The following is a 22,948-nucleotide window of genomic DNA, read 5'->3' as shown; positions in this document are numbered from 1 at the left end:
GCTTACACAAGTCTTGACGCTTGGTCCGACTTCAAGGCAGGATTTGTTGTAGAAATTAAAGTGATGAGGACACCGAACTTTATGATTTGACCGTTTAACGTTAGCTACCAAAAAATCCAACATTACCTGATACAAAATGGGAACTGCAAATCCACGTTTCGGTGCCTGGAATCCAGTTGTTTCTGTGAATTGCAGCGATCCATTTGTCTCTCTTAAGCTTATTTTTCGGTAGTCTGTAAAACGATAACTCCGATTTCTTGTTAAATCTATGAGTACAGTCGATCGCACAACAGCTCTTTCCTATTTTAGATTTTTTCCAGTTGCTCAAACTGAAAGTTTACGCTGACACTCAGTCTTTCTGACACTCAGTCTTTCTGACACTCACCCTGCGTTGACACTGAAAGCGTCAAAAATCGCTGGTTTGGTGCGTTCACACTGAAAGCGGCATGTACTGTCGACGGCTGCAGTGGGCGGGGCTAAAGCTGCGCTGCAGAACTGGAGGGAACAGTGTATATAGTCTACACATATAGCGTACACATCTTCAGTTTCCTATTTCACCATAGATCACACTTTGGGACGTCTGCTTTATATTTTAGTGTTATTTCCGCGTAGATAAGAGTGAGTTTGATGCTCCTTAACAAGTTTGGTGTGCGGATCAACATCAACCCTCAGCGAGCCCTTGCTCGCGGTGAAGGCTGATTTATGGTTCCACGTTACACCAACGCAGAGCCGACGGTGTAAGGTACGCGGCGACGCGCACCCTACGCCGTCAATTTAACGCAGAACCATAAATCAGGCGAAGCTTGTCTGTCTGCGCTGATCACTGACACCGGGTCGAAGCGGATTTGGTCATGATGTTTAAACTGTGTTTTGTGATTAATAAGCACGGTTTATAATTATTTTGCGTTGGATCAATCTAGCAATCCTAGAACCCGGTGGTGGACACCGGAAGTACAGGATGCCGTCAGACTGAAGAAGGAGTCCTACGGGCTATGTTGGCCTGTGGGACTCCTGCCGCAGTAGATAGGTACCGGCAGGCCAAGCGAGCCGCGGCTCGGGCGGTCCTGGAGGCAAAAACCCAGGTCTGGGAGGAGTTCGGGGAGGCCATGGAGGAAGACTTTTGGTCAGCCTCGAGGAAATTCTGGAGGACCGTTCGGCGCCTCAGAAGGGGGAAGCAGTACTCTGCCGGCACCATTTATGGTGCGGGTGGGGAGCTGTTGACCTTGACTGGGGACATTGTCGGACGGTGGAAGGAATACTTCGAGGATCTCCTCAACCCGACCGACATGCCTTCCACTGATGAAGCAGAGAGTGTGGACTCTGCAATGTGCTCATCCATCACCCAAACCGAGGTCACCGAGGTGGTTTGTAAGCTCCTCGGTGGCAGGGCACCGGGGGTGGATGAGATTCGCCCTGAGTACCTCGAGTCTCTGGATGTCGTAGGGCTGTCTTGGTTGACACGCCTCTGCGACATTGCATGGAGGAAGGGGACAGTACTGCTGGGGTGGCAAACCGGGGTGGTGGTCCCTTTGTTTAAAAAGGGGGACCGGAGAGTGCAGGGGGATCACACTTCTCAGCCTCCCGGGAAAGTCTACGCCAGGGTACTGGAGAGGAGATTACGGCCGATAGTTGAACCTCGGATTCAGGAGGAACAATTCGGTTTTCGTCCCGGTCGCAGGAACACTGGACCAGCTCTATACCCTCCGCAGGGTGCTCGAGGGTTCATGGGAATTTGCCCAACCAGTCTACATGTGCTTTGTGGATCTGGAGAAGGCATTTGACCGTGTCCCTCGTGCCATTCTGTGGGGGGTGCTCAGTGAGTATGGAGTCCGGGGCCCTCTATTAAGGTCTGTCCGGTCTCTGTATGATCGAAGCAGGAGTCTGGTTCGCATTGCCGGCAGTAGGTCAGACTTGTTCCCAGTGCATGTTGGACTCCGACGGGGCTACCCTTTGTCACCGGTCCTGTTCATAATTTTTATGGACAGGATTTCTAGGCGTACCCAGGGGCCGGAGGGGATCCAGTTTGGGAACCTCAGGATTTCATCTCTGCTTTTTGCAGATGATTGATGGTTGTCCTGTTGGCTTCATCAGACCGGGACCTTCAGCATGTGCTGGGGCGGTTTGAGGCCGAGTGCGACGTGGCAGGGATGAGAATCAGCACCTCCAAAACCGAGGCAATGGTTCTCCATCGTGAAAGGGTGGCATGCCTTCTCCGGGTGGGTGGAGAAGTCCTGCCTCAGGTGGAGGAGTTCAAGTATCTCGGGGTCTTGTTCACGAGTGAGGGAACGATGGAGCGGGAGATTGACAGACGGATCGGTGCAGCGTCCGCAGTTATGCGGTTGATGTACCGGACCGTTGTGTCAAAGAGTCAAAAGGCGAAGCTCTCCATTTACCGGTCAATCTACGCCCCTACCCTCACCTATGGTCAGGAACTTGGGGTAGTGACCGAAAGGACAAGGTCGCGGATACAAGCGGCCGAGATGAGTTTCCTCCGCAGGGTGGCTGGACGCTCCCTTAGAGATAGGGTGAGGAGTTCAGTCACCCGGGAGGAGCTCGGAGTCGAGCCGCTGCTCCTTCACATAGAGAGGAGTCAGCTGAGGTGGCTTGGGCATCTGTACCGGATGCCTCCTGGACGCCTCCCTAGGGAGGTGTTCCAGGCATGTCCCACCGGGAGGAGACCCCAGGGAAGACCCAGGACACGCTGGAGAGACTATGTCTCTCGGCTGGCCTGGGAACGCCTCGGACTCCCCTCGGAAAAGCTGGAGGAAGTGTCTGGGGTGAAGGAAGTCTGAGCATCCCTGCTGAGGCTGCTGCCCCCGCGACCCGGGAACGGATAAAGCGGAAGAAGATGAGAGAGAGATGAGGGATCAATCTAGCAAATAAAATCGTTGGGACCATCCAGCTCCTCAACCATCAGTTACTGTTTCACATGAGCAGTTCAGGTAAAAACTGCAGTCAAATCAGCAAAAATGTCAGTTTGCTCGATGAAATATATTAATTCGTGATAAAAAAAAAGTTTGTTAGTGCACAGCTCTGCTCCTGTACGCATGTGAATGAGTGTAAGTTTGTGTGTACATGAAAGTACAATCTGCATTGAGGGTTCTCGCTTCAGGAATCCCGGTCTGTGATTGGACGCTGCCTCAGTGTCGCTGCTGCTCATTTGCATAAAGTTCAGATTTTTCAACTTCAAATTGACATGCCGCTTCTCCACACGCGTTTTCATAGACAATGAATGGCAGCCGGCTGCCTATGACGCCCGTGATGCTTTCAGTGTGAATGCAGGGTCAGTCTTTCTGACACTCAGTGGGCGTAACCCGTTGTGAAGTCGCATCTGTGACGTCATGTTTATTCCCTCTATAAGAAATGTTTGGGCGGGGAAAGCAGAGGTGTGTTTAACCATCTCAGCGCGGCTGGTAGTATCATGACACTTGGGCAGGCTGTTGTTAGTGTGATTAGTCTTATCGGTGCCTCTCCTGCAGGGACGGGTGGACAGGTTTAGCGTGCAGCCTCGTAGACGTGCACACCAGTGAGCTCCGGAAGGTTTCTTCCTCTGTTGAGACACATCTCGTTCATGCAGGACTGTTTTTAAAAGAAAAAAAAGATATTAAAGAACAGCTAAAGCCAACTGGAATAACAAGTTCCTTTGTGACAGTTAACCACAGTGAAGTGCACACCTGCCTTACTGGTTTTATGTTCATTTGTGTCTGTGCATGCCGTTACAGTGTACACGCGCTTGTCCTCCGTGCACTACACTCAGAGACCTTTGATTTCTTCATTTGTTGAAATCTGGCTGTCGGGGGTGGTAACAAACCAATAACATATCAGTCTTTGTAGGGTGCAGGATCGCCGAGAGGCCTCCAACATTAGCACACATCTACCATCAGGGTCTGCTTGGAAACACTCTTAAACTTCATTTGTTCTTCTGCTGAAGCGAACATGATGATAGGTGGCTTGGAGAAGCATTAGCCATGTTTAGCACTGTGGAGCCAGGCTCACGCTCAAACATGCTGGTAGCCCCTGGCCGCGACTTGCATTCAGAACAATCTTCTCCTGCTGCCTGTCCGATATTGGCTCCGCTGCCCCTCTGACTCAACCAGAATATTGACTTGAGGTTGAAATGTCCCATCACCCATTTATTTAATCATGTGGTGGATCTTAAATGATGACCAACTCAGTTCGCTTCACCGTTAGCCAAGATCTGTTGTGGACGAGACGGTGAGCAGAAACTGTGCCAGAAGGAATAAAAGTGATCGGTTCTCTGGAGACAAATGACTTTGGTAAACTGGTAGCCTTAAATAGTTGGGCTGGGCTGTAAGACTACTGTAGGAGGCGAAGAGGCTGGTGATCAGTGCTCCTTTCACTGATGCACTAACCGCCATCAGTATACGTGTCCTGAGCCATGAAGTGGCTTAAGTTGCCAGACTCGGGCTCAGACTAGCGCCTTGGGGCTACAGCCTCAGCACCCGTCTACCTGTGTCCCACGTTGTCATCTGTTGTGTCTCTTCTTTCGTTCTCTTGGACGGGCTGCACTGGAACAACTTTTGTTGTGTCAGGACTAGGGCTGCTATCGAATATTTTAGTAATTGAGTATTCCACTGAAAATTCCATTTGATTAATCCAGTAATCAGATAAAACATATTTTTTTATTTAGTTAAAGAATAGAATTGTTAACCAACATGAATTCAAGAGTAAAAACAACAAGAAAAGCATAAAAAAGCTGAAAGAGCCAGCTCCTGATGGTCTTGCTCGTTTCTGTTTGAGATCAAATGAAACCCAGAAGCTTCTCTTTGTTAATCCGCTCTGTCGTTGCTTCATTGTTGTGGGAAATAAGCCTTTGTCATCTTGTTGAAAGCTGCGAGAGAACAGCTTTGTAAAATTTGAATGCATCGTTTTTCATTAGGAAATATTATGCGATGGAACTAGTGATTTTGTTTTTCAATTTAAAGAAAAAATTGCATACTTAAGTAACAGTACATAACATCGTTGGTGGGTTTGCAGTACGGCCCTGACCAATGTACAGCAGATGATGTACAGTATATGCATCACTCCACGAGAGGCGATCTTTTTATTTATTAAATGTATTAATTTAATAAGAAGTTGAACCCAAAGAAGGGCTTGTTGATGGTTTTCATCAGGAGGACTGCTGTGCTTCTCCCACGGTGTTTACGCAGATATGGGTATGAAGGAGGAGGAAGACTGTCTGGAATGCAGTGTTATATTTTACAGCACTGTCAGGATCTTCCTTGCTCCTCTTCATGGAAGAGGAACAGAGAAGCACTGATTTATGTGAGCGTAACATTACAGACATAGACGTGACGTGACGTGACAACTGTCATGTTTGATCGGTCGCTCCTCAGTCACGAGCAGGGCTCAACACCACTGTCTGGGCCTCAGGGCAGCCGTCTTTATCACTTCCCATCCACTCATTCCTTCTTTGTCTGGGCTTGACACGAGGCCGTCACTGTCCTGAGAATTAACTGTTCAGCACTGCAGCTTTATTGGAGCACGTGCAGTGAATTAAACACGTATGTTCCCGGACTCTTTTTGGGTAGAATTCCCACATGGCATCAGCTTTCATCTCTTAAGACTCTTGAAAACATTTCCATGTGACATAAATAAAAAACAGAACTGAAGATATGCAAGGGAGAGCGTGTTGGCTGGCTGTTGAAGTCATTTTTGGCTTCCAGCTGTTGTTGTATCGTCTGCCATCCTGGACAGTCGGGGTATCTCTGCTGGGTGGGGGTATCTCTGCTGGGTGGGGGTATCTCTGCTGCTGGGTGGGGGTATCTCTGCTGCTGGGTGGGGGTATCTCTGCTGGGTGGGGGTATCTCTGCTGCTGGGTGGGGGCATCTCTGCTGGGTGGGGGTATCTCTGCTGGGTGGGGGTATCTCTGCTGGGTGGGGGTATCTCTGCTGCTGGGTGGGGGTATCTCTGCCGGGTGGGGGTATCTCTGCTGGGTGGGGGTATCTCTGCTATGGGTGGGGGTATCTCTGCTGGGTGGGGGTATCTCTGCTGCTGGGTGGGGGTATCTCTGCTGCTGGGTGGGGGTATCTCTGCTATGGGTGGGGGTATCTCTGCTGGGTGGGGGTATCTCTGCTATGGGTGGGGGTATCTCTGCTATGGGTGGGGGTATCTCTGCTGGGTGGGGGTATCTCTGTTGCTGGGTGGGGGTATCTCTGTTGCTGGGTGGGGGCATCTCTGCTGGGTGGGGGTATCTCTGCTGGGTGGGGGTATCTCTGTTGCTGGGTGGGGGCATCTCTGCTGGGTGGGGGTATCTCTGCTGCTGGGTGGGGGTATCTCTGCTGGGTGGGGGTATCTCTGTTGCTGGGTGGGGGCATCTCTGCTGGGTGGGGGTATCTCTGCTGCTGGGTGGGGGCATCTCTGCTGGGTGGGGGTATCTCTGCTGGGTGGGGGTATCTCTGCTGCTGGGTGGGGGTATCTCTGCTGGGTGGGGGTATCTCTGCTGCTGGGTGGGGGTATCTCTGCTGGGTGGGGGTATCTCTGCTATGGGTGGGGGCATCTCTGCTGGGTGGGGGTATCTCTGCTGGGTGGGGGTATCTCTGTTGCTGGGTGGGGGCATCTCTGCTGGGTGGGGGTATCTCTGCTGCTGGGTGGGGGTATCTCTGCTGGGTGGGGTATCTCTGCTGGGTGGGGATATCTCTGCTGCTGGGTGGGGGTATCTCTGCTGGGTGGGGGTATCTCTGCTATGGGTGGGGGCATCTCTGCTGGGTGGGGGTATCTCTGCTGGGTGGGGGTATCTCTGCTATGGGTGGGGGCATCTCTGCTGGGTGGGGGTATCTCTGCTGGGTGGGGGTATCTCTGTTGCTGGGTGGGGGCATCTCTGCTGGGTGGGGGTATCTCTGCTGGGTGGGGGTATCTCTGCTGGGTGGGGGTATCTCTGCTGCTGGGTGGGGGTATCTCTGCTGGGTGGGGGTATCTCTGCTATGGGTGGGGGTATCTCTGCTGGGTGGGGGTATCTCTGTTGCTGGGTGGGGGTATCTCTGCTGGGTGGGGGTATCTCTGCTGCTGGGTGGGGGTATCTCTGCTATGGGTGGGGGTATCTCTGCTGGGTGGGGGTATCTCTGTTGCTGGGTGGGGGTATCTCTGCTGGGTGGGGGTATCTCTGCTGGGTGGGGGTATCTCTGCTGGGTGGGGGTATCTCTGCGGGGTGGGGGTATCTCTGCTGGGTGGGGGTATCTCTGCTGGGTGGGGGTATCTCTGCTGCTGGGTGGGGGTATCTCTACTGGGTGGGGGTATCTCTGCTGCTGGGTGGGGGTATCTCTGTTGCTGGGTGGGGGTATCTCTACTGGGTGGGGGTATCTCTGCTGCTGGGTGGGGGTATCTCTGCTGGGTGGGGATATCTCTGCTGGGTGGGGGTATCTCTGCTGCTGGGTGGGGGTATCTCTGCTGGGTGGGGGTATCTCTGTTGCTGGGTGGGGGCATCTCTGCTGGGTGGGGGTATCTCTGCTGCTGGGTGGGGGTATCTCTGCTGGGTGGGGGTATCTCTGCTGGGTGGGGGCATCTCTGCTGGGTGGGGGCATCTCTGCTGGGTGGGGGCATCTCTGCTGGGTGGGGGTATCTCTGCTGGGTGGGGGTATCTCTGCTGGGTGGGGGTATCTCTGCTGGGTGGGGGTATCTCTGCTGGGTGGGGGTATCTCTGCTGGGTGGGGGTATCTCTGCATGCATTGTTTCATGCTTTGATATTTGGATGATTTGACTTGATTATTCCTGAAGGAAACATCTAAAGAAGGGAACGTTATTAAAATTGCATCCACACCTCCTCACCATATTATGGATGCTGTGGACTCACCCTTCTCTCAGTTGGATCCAAGCTGGATAGCAAAGATCCTAAAACGGAGTTTTTGTCCCCAAGAAAGCAGACAGTGACCTTATGGCGTGCTGGACGAAGGCACTTTTGAGTTAAAGTGCAAAGCAGAACATTGACACTGCAAAGTGCCGAAGGGTTCTCCTGTCTTCTTGTTCTAATGTATAGATATGAACGGCGCTGTAAAGCTCACGGGATGAGCACGACATATGGATCTGAAGTCTGAAAGTCTGAAGTCTGAACACCAGCTTTAGATCTTCTCTGTTGCTGGGTGGGGGTATCTCTGCTGGGTGGGGGTATCTCTGCTGGGTGGGGGTATCTCTGCTGCTGGGTGGGGGTATCTCTGCTGGGTGGGGGTATCTCTGCTGGGTGGGGGTATCTCTGCTGGGTGGGGGTATCTCTGCGGGGTGGGGGTATCTCTGCTGGGTGGGGGTATCTCTGCTGGGTGGGGGTATCTCTGCTGCTGGGTGGGGGTATCTCTACTGGGGGGGGGTATCTCTGCTGCTGGGTGGGGGTATCTCTGCTGGGTGGGGGTATCTCTGCTGGGTGGGGGTATCTCTGCTGGGTGGGGATATCTCTGCTGGGTGGGGGTATCTCTGCTGCTGGGTGGGGGTATCTCTGCTGGGTGGGGGTATCTCTGTTGCTGGGTGGGGGCATCTCTGCTGGGTGGGGGTATCTCTGCTGCTGGGTGGGGGTATCTCTGCTGGGTGGGGGTATCTCTGCTGGGTGGGGGCATCTCTGCTGGGTGGGGGCATCTCTGCTGGGTGGGGGTATCTCTGCTGGGTGGGGGTATCTCTGCTGGGTGGGGGTATCTCTGCTGGGTGGGGGTATCTCTGCTGGGTGGGGGTATCTCTGCTGGGTGGGGGTATCTCTGCATGCATTGTTTCATGCTTTGATATTTGGATGATTTGACTTGATTATTCCTGAAGGAAACATCTAAAGAAGGGAACGTTATTAAAATTGCATCCACACCTCCTCACCATATTATGGATGCTGTGGACTCACCCTTCTCTCAGTTGGATCCAAGCTGGATAGCAAAGATCCTAAAACGGAGTTTTTGTCCCCAAGAAAGCAGACAGTGACCTTATGGCGTGCTGGACGAAGGCACTTTTGAGTTAAAGTGCAAAGCAGAACATTGACACTGCAAAGTGCCGAAGGGTTCTCCTGTCTTCTTGTTCTAATGTATAGATATGAACGGCGCTGTAAAGCTCACGTGATGAGCACGACATATGGATCTGAAGTCTGAAAGTCTGAAGTCTGAACACCAGCTTTAGATCTTAAAAGGAAATTTCAGCTCCTATAAATAAAATGTCAGTCAAGTGGAAGCAGATGTGAAACAAAACTATTTTATTTAACATCTGAACATTCTGGGTTTGTATAACAATCCCCCGAAGGAGTGAACTGAAATTTAAATATAAGCGGAGGAATAAGGTAGAATGGGCTTGTGATCTGCCGCTCAAAAACAAATTGAAACATGTAAATGGGTCTTCAGTTCAAACTACTTTCAGAGCTGAACGTGCCATTCTGTGACAGGAAACTGGAGGAAACTTTGTCCCAACAAGAGAGACGCGCTGAAAAAAAAGGATTTTCAAACTGCCTCAAGGATGGTGGTGGTTCTCTGCATCTACGATCTGGAGGAGACGAGTGAAATGAAGCGTGCGTGTATAGGGTGGAAAAGACCTCATAAATCTTATTGTGTAATAACAATGTCGTAATTTGTTTGCAAAGATGATTTTTTTCTTTCTTCTGTTGGATGTTAGTTCAGGGGAGCAATTGTTGAGTAGCTTTGTCCATTTAGGGGCGTTTCTTTCATGATGAGCTTGAGATAAAAAAGAAAATCCTGCAAATACAGGAAAACGGGACAATAAAAATATTTCCAACGTCCAAGGAGCGATTGCGGTTATCTCAAGGTGATTATGTAATTGGTTAAATATTGGATAGTGCACCACCAGATTCAGTGACCCTCACCATCTTATGTTGCGCGTCATTCACACTCTTGGCTAAAAGATGATTTCCTTGCAGAGTGCGAAATCCCAGCAGATGTCCAGAACTGATTATTTAGAGCGCTACAGTGTTTTGATGTTTTTTTGGTAGCAACCTCATCAGGCCTTTTAGTTCATTTTACAACTATCTTTTCGATGTAGTTTATTTGTGAGTATAGCAGGTCATCGACTCGAGTGACTGAATAGCTGAAGAGAAGCAAATGCAACATCTATAAATATCCTTTTGCCCAAAAGCATCATACAGCCCTCCCAATACCTGATTTAGCTTTTTTTCTTCTCTCTTTCTCTTATTTATATCAGATGGTGAACTTTCAGATAGATTTGAGCTGGAAACATACGATTGTCCCTTCAGTCAGCCAGCTAACGCATCACACCACAAATGCACAATGTGAGACTTGTATTTCTGTCCTCCCAAAGAGGAGCACAAAGACACACATCTGTACCTTCCTTTAAGTTCCCTAAGTTCCTTTAAGGCTCAGTAAACCCACATGACAACGACCTTGCTTTAACACCCATTGACACACATTTGCGCCCTTTAGGATCAGGATTTCACTTTCAGCATCTCTTTAAGTGAAGCTACTCTTGAGCAGGAGGAGTTGAGGAGAAGAGGGGCCCCAGTTTTCCCCTTGGAACCTAAACACAGAGCTCCGTTTATGGCCTGGACTGTACAAATACACATCGGCTGTTCTATATATTGCATTTCCTAAGCCCCGGAATCTGTGAGTGCCACAAGGAATGCTGCAGGACTTTTGGGTCAGACTGGGTTAAAGCGGCTGGATTAGTCTTTTGAACGGACCACAGGTGGTATTGATGTATCCCATGAGTCTTGCTTCAAGTGAGGAGTTCAAGAAAACAGAAACTGCATTTGAGTTCAGCTGCTTATAACTTGAGCCACTCGCTCTGAAAGATGTTTGTTTATTTGAATAATTTTTTTCCATCTAGTGGAAAAGGATCGCAAATTTTAGCTAGTTTACTCAGAATGTATTTACAGTGTACCATTATAATGTAATTCTAATATACAGCAGATCAGATTGAATTTAAATAATTCATTTCCTGGTATTTCTATTAATTACCTAAAAACCATAGTGGTAACTTAGTCGACATGCACCAGCGTATTTGCTATGTTTTTCATACATACACGTTTAGCTGACACTAGCTTCGTACAAACTGCTACACTAGCATGATGATTACAGATGAGGAAGTGATAATGGCTAGCCATTGGCTGATCTGATTGCCAATCATATTAAGATACAAAGTATTGCTTTATTCAAACTAGCCTTGTGTGGTACAAAATAAATCACCCTCTCAGAGTCGTCATGGATGTGAACTCAAACGATTGAGACCAAAATGTTTTTTTGAACCAGGCTGTAAATATGTTCATTTCTGCTCTAAAGTTCAACATTTTACCATGGAAGTCAGTGGAGATTTACTTGCTGGTGGAGCCTCTAATGGCTAGTCGAGGAACTGCAATGAATTTTTATTTCTGCATGACAGTCAACCCTGAAGTTAGATGATTGGCACTTTGCCATCATAAGAGATGCCAGCTATCGAAGTCATGTGATTGGCTCTTTGGTGTGCCATCAAATATTAGTTTTTGTGTTAGCATACTACATCGAATGAGATCCGTACTCTCTCATCCACCCCCCGGTGCCCTGTCACTGAAGAGCTTACGAACCACCTCAGTGACTTCGGCTTGGGTGATGGATGAGCACGCCCCAGAGTCCCCACTCTCTGCTTCCTCAGTGGAAGGCATGTCAGTCGGGTTGAGGAGATCCTCGAAATATTCCCTCCACTACAATGTCCCCAGTCGAGGTCAACGGCTCCCCACCTGCACCGTAAACGGTGTTGGCAGAGTACTGCTTTCCCCTTCTGAGGCGCCGAATAATCTGCCAGAATTTCCTCGAGGCCGACCGAAAGTCTTCCTCCATGGCCTCCCCGAACTCCTCCCAGACCTGAGTTTTTGCCTCCAGGACCACCCGAGCCGCGGCTTGCTTGGCCTGCCGGTACCCATCTACTGCGTCAGGAGTCCCACAGGCCAACATAGCCCGGTAGGACTCCTTCTTCAGTCTGAAGGCATCCTGTACTTCCGGTGTCCACCACCGGGTTCTAGGATTGCCGCCACGACAGGCACCGGAGACCTTGCGTCCACAAATCCGCGCTGCCGCGTCGACAATGGAGGCAGAGAGAACATGGTCCACTCGGACTCAATGTCCCCCGCCTCCCCCGGGATCTGAGAGAAGCTCTCTCGGAGGTGAGAGTTGAAGATGTCCCTGACAGAGGGCTCGGCCAGACGTTCCCAACAGACCCTCACAATCCGTTTGGGTCTGCCCGGTCTGTCCAACCTCCCCCTCCGCCAGCGCATCCATCTCACCACCAGGTGATGATCAGTTGACAGCTCAGCCCCTCTCTTCACCCGAGTGTCCAAGACATGCGGCCGAAGGTCAGATGAAACGACAACAAAGTCGATCATTGACCTCCGGCCTAGGGTGTCCTGGTGCCACGTGTACTGATGGACAGCCTTATGCTTGAACATGGTGTTCGTTATGGACAAACCGTGGCTAGCACAGAAGTCCAACAACAAAGCACCGCTCGGGTTCAGATCGGGGAGGCCGTTCCTCCCAATCACGCCTCTCCAGGTATCACTGTCATTGCCCACGTGAGCGTTGAAGTCCCCCAGTAGAACAATGGAGTCCCCAGTTGAAGCACTATCCAGTACTCCTCCCAGGGACTCCAAGAAGGCCGGGTACTCCGCACTGCTGTTCAGCCCGTAGGCACAAACAAGAGTGAGAGACCTTTTCCCGACCTGAAGGCGCAGGGAAGCGACCCTCTCGTTCACCGGGGTGAACTCCAACACATGGCGACTGAGCTGAGGGGCTATGAACAAGCCCACACCAGCTCGCCACCTCTCACCCTGGGCAACTCCAGAGTAGTGGAGGGTCCAGCCCCCTTCAAGGAGCTGGGTTCCAGAGCCCAAGCTATGTGTGGAGGTGAGCCCGACTATCTCTAGTCGGTATCTCTCAACCTCACGCACAAGCTCCGGCTCCTTCCCCCCCAGCGAGGTGACATTCCATGTCCCCACTGTGAGGGTTTTAGTCCAGGGATTAGGTCGTCGAGGCACCCCGCCATGACTGCTACCCAGTCCACATGGCACCAGCCTCTCGTGGACCTTCCTGCGGGTGGTGGGCCTACAGGAAGGTAAGCCCATGTCGGCGTTTTGGGCTGAGCCCGACCGGGTCTCATAGGTCCCAAAGACCCGGCCACCAGGCGCTCGCCATCGAGCCCCAACCCCAGGCCTGGCTCCAGGGAGGGGCCCCGGTGACGCCGATCGACGTAACGGTCCCTGATTTTTTTGTTTTGCACGAGGTCACCGAGGACCTGGTTGGTCCTAATTATGGTTATTATTAATATTATTGTTATTATTATTTAGAAGGAAAGGGCACAACATGCTTTGGAAAGAGAGAATGAACAAACATCAAGATGACCATGATGGTATGAGGTTGTATCCGTGCACTTGGCAAAGCTCATTTAAACTTTAGCAAGGGCAGCAGTGGTGCAGAAACGTACAATGACAATTTCAGAGCAACATGTGTCTCCATTTTGACATATTTTCTTGGGACGTTTTTCTTGATCATGACGCATTCTGCTCACATGAAATGACAAAGGCGTAGCTGGAGAAGAAAACGGCATGGCCAGTGCAGCAGCCCTCCTGCATTGTCGACCTGTCCGCAGAAGAGACAACGTGTCCAGAAATCTTTAGCAAAAAGCTCAGATTCTTTGCTTGTGAACCTAAACCCCCCCCCCCCCCCCTTCCCAAAGGTGGGGGGTTAGAATTAGTTAGAAGATTTGCAGGACAGCACTGAGTAAGCTGCACTTATGATGATGATCACATGATGGTGTATTTTTAGATGTAGCCTTTATATAACATATAAAGGGACTGTTGTGTTGGGCGAAGAAGAAAAAAACTAATTTTAGCACTGGCATGGCAGCACCTGTGTCCAACTGGACTCTCAGCAGTCTGACCAGCACTTACTACTTGCTATGTGAATTTGTACTTGTGTTGTTTTCTAAGATGTAAGTCACTTTGGATAAAAGCGTCTGCTAAATGGTAGTAGTAGTAGTAGTAGTAGTAGTAGTAGTAGTAAACTCTGGTGTGTTAGAGTCGCTCCTGTAGTTTCTTGTGCTGGCCCCCCCTTCTCCTCCCTTTTTTCCTCTTTTGTCCATGTTGCAGCATCCTCTCCCGGACACCGGAACCTGCAGTGTGGGAGTGAGGGGGGCAGGGTAATGGCCCGGGCAGGCGGGGGAGAGATTTGTCCGTCAAGACTCCTCTCCCTGGCCCTGCCCCTTCTCAACCTTTCCCCGACCCTGCACCCCAACCTGGGACTTGATGATTGGGCGGGAGCTTCGGGAGCTGCGTGCGGGCCTGCGGTCCCCACCCCCGGTCATCCCGCTGCTGCTTCCACCTGCCTGCTGTGCTGTTGCCGTCCCTGACCCACCAGTCTGGCCTTCGGCAGGAGGGTCCCCCCTTATGATCCAGGTCCTGCTCAAGGTTTCTTCCCTCCTAAAGGGGAGTTTTTCCTTGCCACTGTTTGGCTTAAGGTTTTTCTCCCACTAGGGGAGTTTTTACCTGCCATTGTTTATGTAATAATTGCTCGGGGGTCATGTTCTGGGTATGGGTCTCTGGAAAGCGTCTAGAGACAACTTTTGTTGTATTAGACGCTATATAAATACAATTGAAATTGAATTGAATTAGTAGTAGTAGTAGTAGTAGTAGTGTCATTTGAGATCATGGCAACATTAAAGCAGTAAAACTGTGTGGTGCTTCACATAAGGTTGACAGATGTGAAGCTGCTTGGCACCTTTGACTGTCAGAAGAAACTCAAGTTAAGAAATAGGCCTAAAAAGGAAACATGGATCTGTTATAGAATCTCAAATGAAGTTTAGGGGAAGGACAAACAAACATAAGAAAAATATAGATCCTTTTTTATTTGCATTTTCCATACTGTCCCAACATTTGGAGTTGGGCATTTGGGGTTGTAATTACATATTTATACTCCAAGGACATTGCAAAAAAAAAGTATCTTATCCTTTTCCTGTGCCCTGAAGATTGAAATAAATGTAATTTCAATGATTTATGATTTTAGCCGAGCTCAACTGTTTCTGTAGTTGTTGCTCACTTCCTTGCGGGCTGATACAGATGAAGGCAAATTAACTTTTAGTGAAGTTGTTGAAAAGCTGAATATATCGGGTAAACATGGCCTTTGAGGCCTGCAAATCCCAAGTGCAGTAAGTTACTTAAGTGATGGTGCAGATGCCACATGCAGCCCTTCAGCTTCTGGATGCAGCATGACGTTTCTCGTGTGAGAGTTGCTGCGTTTCGCTTCTCACAATTAGGGCATTGCGTCACATTTTACTCTTTTTCTTTTCAGTCTGGCTAACTTTTCAGCGAATTGTGGAAGTTGCACCTTGGACTCTTGGAGGTGCAACTTGGAGGTGGGTTTAGACGAGGCGGCGCCTCGGTCCGCTGCTGTCACTGCAGCAGCGTCTTCCAGCTGAACGTCGTCCCAGTTAACCCTGATTACTGGTCGTAGCCCTGTGCTTCCAGATAACCAACGTTATTAATTCAATTCAATTCAATTTTATTTGTATAGCGTCTAATACAACAGATGTTGTCTCTAGGATCTTTCCAGAGATCCAGAACATAAACCCCCGAGTAATTATTACATAAACAATGGCAGGTAAAAACTCCCCTAGTGGGAGAAAAACCTTAAGCCAAACAGTGGCAAGAAAAACTCCCCTTTAGGAGGAAAGAAACCTGGACCAGGACCTGGATCATAAGGGGGGACCCTCCTGCCGAAGGCCAGACTGGGGGAGTCGGGGACGTCAACAGCACAGCAGGCATGTGGAAGCAGCAGCGGGATGACCGGGGGGGGGGGGGGGGGGGGGGGGGGGGGGAGCAGGCAGGTGGAAGCAGCAACGGGATGATCGGGGGTGGGGGGACGCAGCTCCCGAAGCTCCGGCCTGCAAACATGCACAAAAGAGAAAAAAGGAGGGCCAGAACAAGAAACTACAGGCGCGATGGACAAAAATGATAGCGATGAGATACTTATAATAAATAAAAATGGTAATGGAGAAGAGAGGAAGGGAAGAGGAGAGGAGAAGAAGGGTGAGAGGCACCGCCCAGTGGATCATGTCGGTGCCCCCTGCAGCATAAGCCTATAGCAGCATATCTACCACCAAGCTATATTTGAGACTAACTATTATAGTCTTGTTCTATAGCTGCAACTATGACTACTGACTCTAACTCACTAGAGTTTACACTAACTAGAGATTTACCAACACCAGCTAGAGGTGTGTATTAAGAAGTGAAGTTAAATTGACCTGAATGGCAACACGATTGCAGATGTTTACCCCAGTGAAAGTGAGTTTTCTGTCTGTGAGGAGTCTTATGTGATTGTTGATGCACTTCTGAAGCTGAAGCGTTGGCTCGCAGCAGCGTGTATGCTACAGCTTACTGAGCTAATGGTTTAAGGAGAAAACCCACTGAGGGGGATGTGCCAGAATTACTGTGTTCGCATCTTCAGTGTTCAGAAATTCATATTAGTCAGAAAATTAAAATATATTGATATCCAAGTAAAAATGAACGAGCGTTACACACTCAGAGGGGTTAACAAACCCGATTTAAATGAAATCCCTGCCACCCTGGTGAGAAGCTGGTGCTGATCGAGTCACAGTGAAATAAGAAGACTTACTGAGCTTACTTTATTGCCTATGTTTGCACTATTTTGTGAAGGTAATGAATGGGATGAGGAATCTTCAAACTGGAACAAGCGAAAACTGGAAGCTACATGTAAACATGACCCATCTCTGAGCTGCCGACGGCTGTACGAGGAACTGCTCTTCTATAAGGAACTCTTTCTGTGGGAGTATGAGTTTATAACACTGGTACAGAGGAGTCTTAACATTTTGTTACATCTGATATTTAAGCAAACTACATTTTCGTGCACGGGAAAGTTTGGTTCATGTGTTTCTGTGATGGCCTGCCAAAGCCACGCTGCCACGTCCACTTGCAGATGCCACAGATCCACTAACTCGGCCCAGATTAGGTTCTCTCTTCAGGTCCCTGAGACTCGTGAAGCTGTAACCTGACGCTGCGCAGAGAGCTCGTATTCATGCCAACAATAGTCCCGGCTCGTACTCAGAACCTGCCCCAGCCCTCACTGTGTCTCCTGGCTTGTGTCTCTGGTTCCTTTCACGCCACAAAGTCGGACAAAAACATAGAAGATTATATGTTATGCTCAGCTAAAAGCTCCTTTTTTATATATGTACAACAAAAAAATGTTCTTCTCGGTTTGCTTTTCTGTTTCACTGCTTTCTCATAATCCACTTTCAGTAGCTATTAAAGTGGATTAGTGTGTTTGATTTTAGATTTTGTGATATTGGAATATACATTTCTTTTTGTGTGATAATTGAATGTGTTTCCTGCTGATTTGACAGCTCTCTCTGATCTTGTAGTCGGCTCCGTGAGGAGCCGGACCGATGCTCTGACAGCTCTGGTGACGGGTGTGTTGTGTTTCAGCGTCTGAGCCGCAGGGAGAGGGAAGCAGCGGACGGAAGACGCGGAGAAGTCCTCTGCAGGCGCTGTACGACGGAGACCAGGTCAGTCCTGCCTCTACACGTCCTCTACACGTCCTCTACACGTCCTCCTGTCTCTGCCGGCAGGACTGGATCCGTGTTTTTCTCTGCACACTTTCTGTTTTGCATACTGAATTTGAACTGGGACTAATGATCTCACATTATCTCCATTTTTGTGCATTTGATAAGCAGGGGGGGGTGATCAGTAGGAAGCTGTGATGATGTTCAGTGGTGGAGTTTTTTTTTTTTTTTTTTTTTTAACAATATTTTTATTAATTTTTCAATTTTATAAGTAAAGAATGGATACATCCACAGAAATAACAAACAAACAAACAGAACAAAAAAAAAAAAACTAAAACAAAACAAAACACCAGCTCAGATCCATATAAATAAAACCCTGGGTTACAGTAAAAATGTACAGTATGACCAGTCAAGAAAATCCCTGCAACGTGATATTAGAGACATCAGACTCTACATAGTTCAAGTAGGGCTGCCAAACTTTATAGAATTGCTCTGTTTTTGAATGTAATATACATGTAAGGTGCTCTAATGGCACCAGATCAAACACCACGCTTTTTCCAGCCTTTAACAGTTGGTACTTTTTCATTGGCCACGGTTACATGATGTTTTTTAATTTGGAATTAATTATTCCGAATTAAATAATTCAGAATTAAACTATTTTCCTTCCAGTTTACATGGAAATAGTAATTCAGAATTGAGGTTTACATGAAAACACGTTTGATGGTCTTTCTCCAATTCCTCTCCAGGTCTGGGGGTTGGGAAGGTTCTGATTGGATAGGGGGGGGGTGGAAGTTAAACTACCGGAAGAAAAACTAACTTAGCCGCTACAACTTTGAAAAGATCACAATTTTGATGTTTCCTGTTTTCATCTGTTCTTTTAATTATTTCTATTTATTGAATAAATGGTTACTGCTGCTGCCATCTTGAAACTTTGTTAGGAAAACCAACCCAGCGTGGAATATAAGATCATGGAGCTTATATTCCGCGAGCAGAAAGCAGAAAGAAAGACCGGGATTAACATGATCGTGGAATTATTCAATTCGGATTTAAAATCGGAATAAACCAGCCACTTACTGCGGAATTAAGTTTAATTCAGAATGACCATTTTCATTTGGAATTAGGTGTTTACATGGTAATTTTTACTCATTTAAAATTGGATTTCATTTTTATTCTGAATGAAAGAGGAATTAAACTTCCCATGTAAATGCACTCATTGATCCACTGCAATAAAATATTCTTCCTCGCTGCATAAGTAAGAATACGATAGAGCCTCTGATTATGTTTTGATGTTAAAGGGGACATATTATGGCATTTAATGTATATTTTAAACAGGCCTTGAATGTCTTAAAAACAATCTAAAGCTTGTTTTTTCTATATAAATCAGAAATTCAGCCTGTGTGGGCCATGTCTCTAGTTTTACCGCTTCTAAAGCCTTTTTCTGTGCTTCATTTTAAGGGCGGGGAGGCTATGATAATGAGGCTCTGCGCTGATTGGCTGCTTGAATGACGTGTAGCAGGGGAGGAGACAAAGCCTCGCTCCGGCCAGAGCAGCGGCTGCGTACACAAAACGTGTCCCATGCGAGAAGCTTCTGCGACAAAATCAATTTTATGGCTTTATTTTTTTTATATTGGACTGTCCTAACTGGCCGTGAGTTTAACAGTTTCAGTGTGGACAGAGAGAGTTTAATGGTTTCAGTGTGGACAGAGAGAGTTTAATGGTTTCAGTGTGGACAGAGAGAGTTTAATGGTTTCAGTGTGGACAGAGATAGTTTAACAGTTTCAGTGTGGACAGAGAGAGTTTAACGGTTTCAGTGTGGACAGAGAGAGTTTAATGGTTTCAGTGTGGACAGAGAGAGTTTAATGGTTTCAGTGTGGACAGAGAGAGTTTAATGGTTTCAGTGTGGACAGAGAGAGTTTAACGGTTTCAGTGTGGACAGAGAGAGTTTAAAGGTTTCAGTGTGGACAGAGAGAGTTTAATGGTTTCAGTGTGGACAGAGAGAGTTTAATGGTTTCAGTGTGGACAGAGAGAGTTTAATGGTTTCAGTGTGGACAGAGAGAGTTTAATGGTTTCAGTGTGGACAGAGAGAGTTTAATGGTTTCAGTGTGGACAGAGAGAGTTTAAGGGTTTCAGTGTGGACAGAGAGAGTTTAATGGTTTCAGTGTGGACAGAGAGAGTTTAATGGTTTCAGTGTGGACAGAGAGAGTTTAACAGTTTCAGTGTGGACAGAGAGAGTTTAACAGTTTCAGTGTGGACAGAGAGCGTCCGATGTCACGCAGCTCGACCTGATAGTCGGACGCTCTCATGCAGTTACACGGTGTAAACGGATCTTACAGCCTGATTTACGGTTCTGCGTTAAATCGACACGTACCCTACGCCGTAGGCTGTGCGTTGGTGTAACGCGGAACCATAAATCAGCCTTTAGTCACCTCGTCTTCACACAGGAAGATTTCTCATCATTTCTTATGTTACAAGACACATGAATCATGTTAACTGTAAATAAATCACGACACTGAATTTTCACAAATGGCAACTTTATTGTTAAAAAAATAAAATATGAGTTGTAAATAACATGTATGCACTATTGCTGGCTCAAGGAAGGACCGTGCGTTTTCTGAAGGTGTCGTTGAAGCTTCAGGTGCTTGGAAGATCTGAAACCAGACAGAAAAAATGTATTACTAATTTACCTAACGAGTGAGTGGCTCCGTTAGGGAACACTGGAGCCGCCGGGGCCCGGGGCTCCTCACCGGGCCGGTCCGTAAGCAGCTCCGGCAGCTCCGTATGCGGCCCCGGTGCTCCGGAGCTAAGCTAAATACTTAGCCCATGCAAAAACAAACTTGTAGACAAATACAAATAACATAAAAAAATAACGTCACTTACCGCTGACTCATGTGCAGTTGCCGGGTCCGTACTGTTGGAACTGATCCTTTTATGAGGGTAAGTGTCGATGCAAAACCTCATCTTAACTGTCCCCTCGCTGTGGAAACAGCCACCGCTTCTGAACAATGGCGGAGCTCCAGCCGGCGGAGAGAGAGAGAGAGTGGTGGGCGTGGTTTCAGCAGCGGAGGAGACCGAGGGCGTGGTTTGCATTTTGGTGACGTAAAGAAAATGCACAAATCTAAATGGCTCGTAGAAACCACATGACACTGCACTGGAAAATTCTGCAGGGCGGGGGAGAACAGACCTTGCAGAAATTCATGGGATTTCATCTTCCCTCTGCTGGCAGGGTGAGGGGAGACCACTTTATATATGTTAAAACAAGAAAAAACGTGTCTTTCATAATAGGTCACCTTTAAATGTTGTTTTAGGAGGCCCAATACGAGAGATACGGGTCTATCTCCTGTTTTAAGTCCAATATCTTTTCTATTTCAGACCAATACACTTGCAGTTTACACCATGACCAAAAACAATGAGTTAAGGTACCAATTTCTATCTTGCATTTAAGGCACATGGGTGAGAGAGTAGGACTGAAGTGAAGTCTACGGTTGGGGGATATGTACATTCTGTGTATCATTTTTAACTGTATTGCTTGGGCACGATTGCAAACTGAAATTGATTAAGCATGTCTCCAGACATCCTTCCATTCCAGTGCTGGAGTTTATGTTTTTATGTCTTCTTTTCTTAGTTCTGAATATCCTCAGAAATGTGTTGAGCAGTCCAACAGTCCTGTGTTGTTTAGTTGTATTTATCAGGTCCACTAAATGTTTTCCGTTGGTGGCGGGTTGGGACTGCAGGGAGGTCAGGTCAGCATTCACACTCAGCTGCCACGAGGCTGTGCTCTCCTAGTGCATCTAGGAAGCAGCTAGCAATGTATTGCTGAAAGATGCCAGGCCTTAAATGGAAAGGGATCAAAAAGACAGGTTTATAATCTACCCAAAGACCCCGAGGTGAAGTTGTTTTGGTAAAGTTCGTCCACATTTGAGTCAAATGAAACACTCAAATCAGGTCAAGTCTACTGAACATTTCTCAACACATCACATAACTAAATACATGGATTGCTAATATTTACAGTATCATAATTAATCACTATGTTTGATTAACCATTAGGGGTGTAACAATATATCGTGCCACGAAATTTTGCGATACAAAAACGTCACGATACGTGTCGTGGAGGTGACAAACTGTATCTGATATTGGATTATTAATATTAATCTATTGTGTTGACTAGTAACGCACATCCGACCGCTCCTCGACCCGCGGACCAAAATCTTCCTCCGCTCAGAAGAAACTAGTCCCGTTTTGGTCCCGATCACGGGACTCTTGGGGGTTTTGAGCTCTGAACTTTTACTGATGTAAGGCTGGTGTGGAGTTAAGCCTTACCTTATTAAATTAAACCTTTTTGGGGTAGTGAGTAGGATAAACACGGGGACAACTTCTGCTGAGTTCCAGTGTACTTTAATGTCCCTCAACAGTGTAGGATTTTAGAACATCAACACAGCACCTAGTGCCGTACTGTGGCGTATCACTCCGCCCAATCTAAAACAGACTAATCACTACAGATAAACTGACTAGTGTCATTATAGTCCCTGATTTACATCACAATAGAAAGAATAGATTTATAAAATAATCAACCCTGAATTACCAAAATAACCTTCTTAACAAAAATAAATCTCCTCTTACACTTATAAGGTGAGCATGAATCAATCTTTTTTATGATGTAAAATTGTATGTATTTATTTACTTTTATTTATTTAATTTTAGTTGTTACATTTCTGGAAAAGAAAAAATTCAAGTCATACATGAGAGAAAATATTCAGTTTGTGGTTAAATATTTTTATTGTATGAAACTGAAGATCATAATGCAAACCTGACATTTACTTTTAGTTCAGTTTGTGGAAAATGGTTGGCCTGGCTTTCTCTTTAAAACTTAAACAGTTATAAAGCATTACAAACTGGAACAATAGGGCAAACGTACAGTATTGTTTTGTATTTTGTGTCTTTCAAATAAAATACAATTTTTTCCAGTCATATGTTCCTCATTCAAGGTTGTTAAAAAAATACTGCTATAATATCGTATCGTTATCGTGACCTCAATATCGCGTATCGTATCGTGAGATTAGTGTATCGTTACACCCCTATTAACTATTATTGATTCCAGAAAGGTTAGAGGTATTTGAAAGCTTGCTGAGACGCTGCTGAGGTCAGGTCAACTTCCTTTAATCAAACAGGTCATTAAAACTGTCTTTACGCTGTTCCAGTATGTCTCACCTTTCTTGGTCAGGGCAGATTTGTAATCATCATCCAAGACAACATTTTATTAAATAGACTTAGAAGTGCTGTGGGTGTGTCTGGCACTGTTTAAGATCAGTGGGTTTAGGTGAGCGTCTGAGCCACTTTCTGGTTTTGTTTCGGGCACTTGATTGCCTTTTGTTAGTCTGATTCTCTGCCATTAGCGGCTCTCTCTGCCTACAGTCGAGGTCGGCGCGTTGTTACTGCCCACTTCAGGTTAAGACCACATAGGTTAAAGACT

At 47.4% G+C, this 22,948-nt stretch overlaps 1 protein-coding gene across 1 annotated transcript in view; it reads left to right on the top strand.

The window, feature by feature from the left end:
• LOC133449599 (carbohydrate sulfotransferase 11-like) overlaps positions 1-22,948 on the top strand; it is a 39,702-nt gene that overhangs the window by 2,761 nt on the left and 13,993 nt on the right. The window contains exon 2 of the mRNA XM_061728770.1: positions 17,405-17,484. Within this exon, the coding sequence (XP_061584754.1) occupies positions 17,405-17,484 (80 nt within the window). The remainder of the gene's footprint in view (positions 1-17,404; positions 17,485-22,948) is intronic.

Source organism: Cololabis saira, chromosome 8, assembly GCF_033807715.1.
Source record: "Cololabis saira isolate AMF1-May2022 chromosome 8, fColSai1.1, whole genome shotgun sequence".
In the NCBI taxonomy this organism is placed as follows: domain Eukaryota; kingdom Metazoa; phylum Chordata; class Actinopteri; order Beloniformes; family Belonidae; genus Cololabis; species Cololabis saira.
Note: the sequence above shows the minus strand (reverse complement) of the source record. Positions and strands in the feature narration are given on the sequence as shown.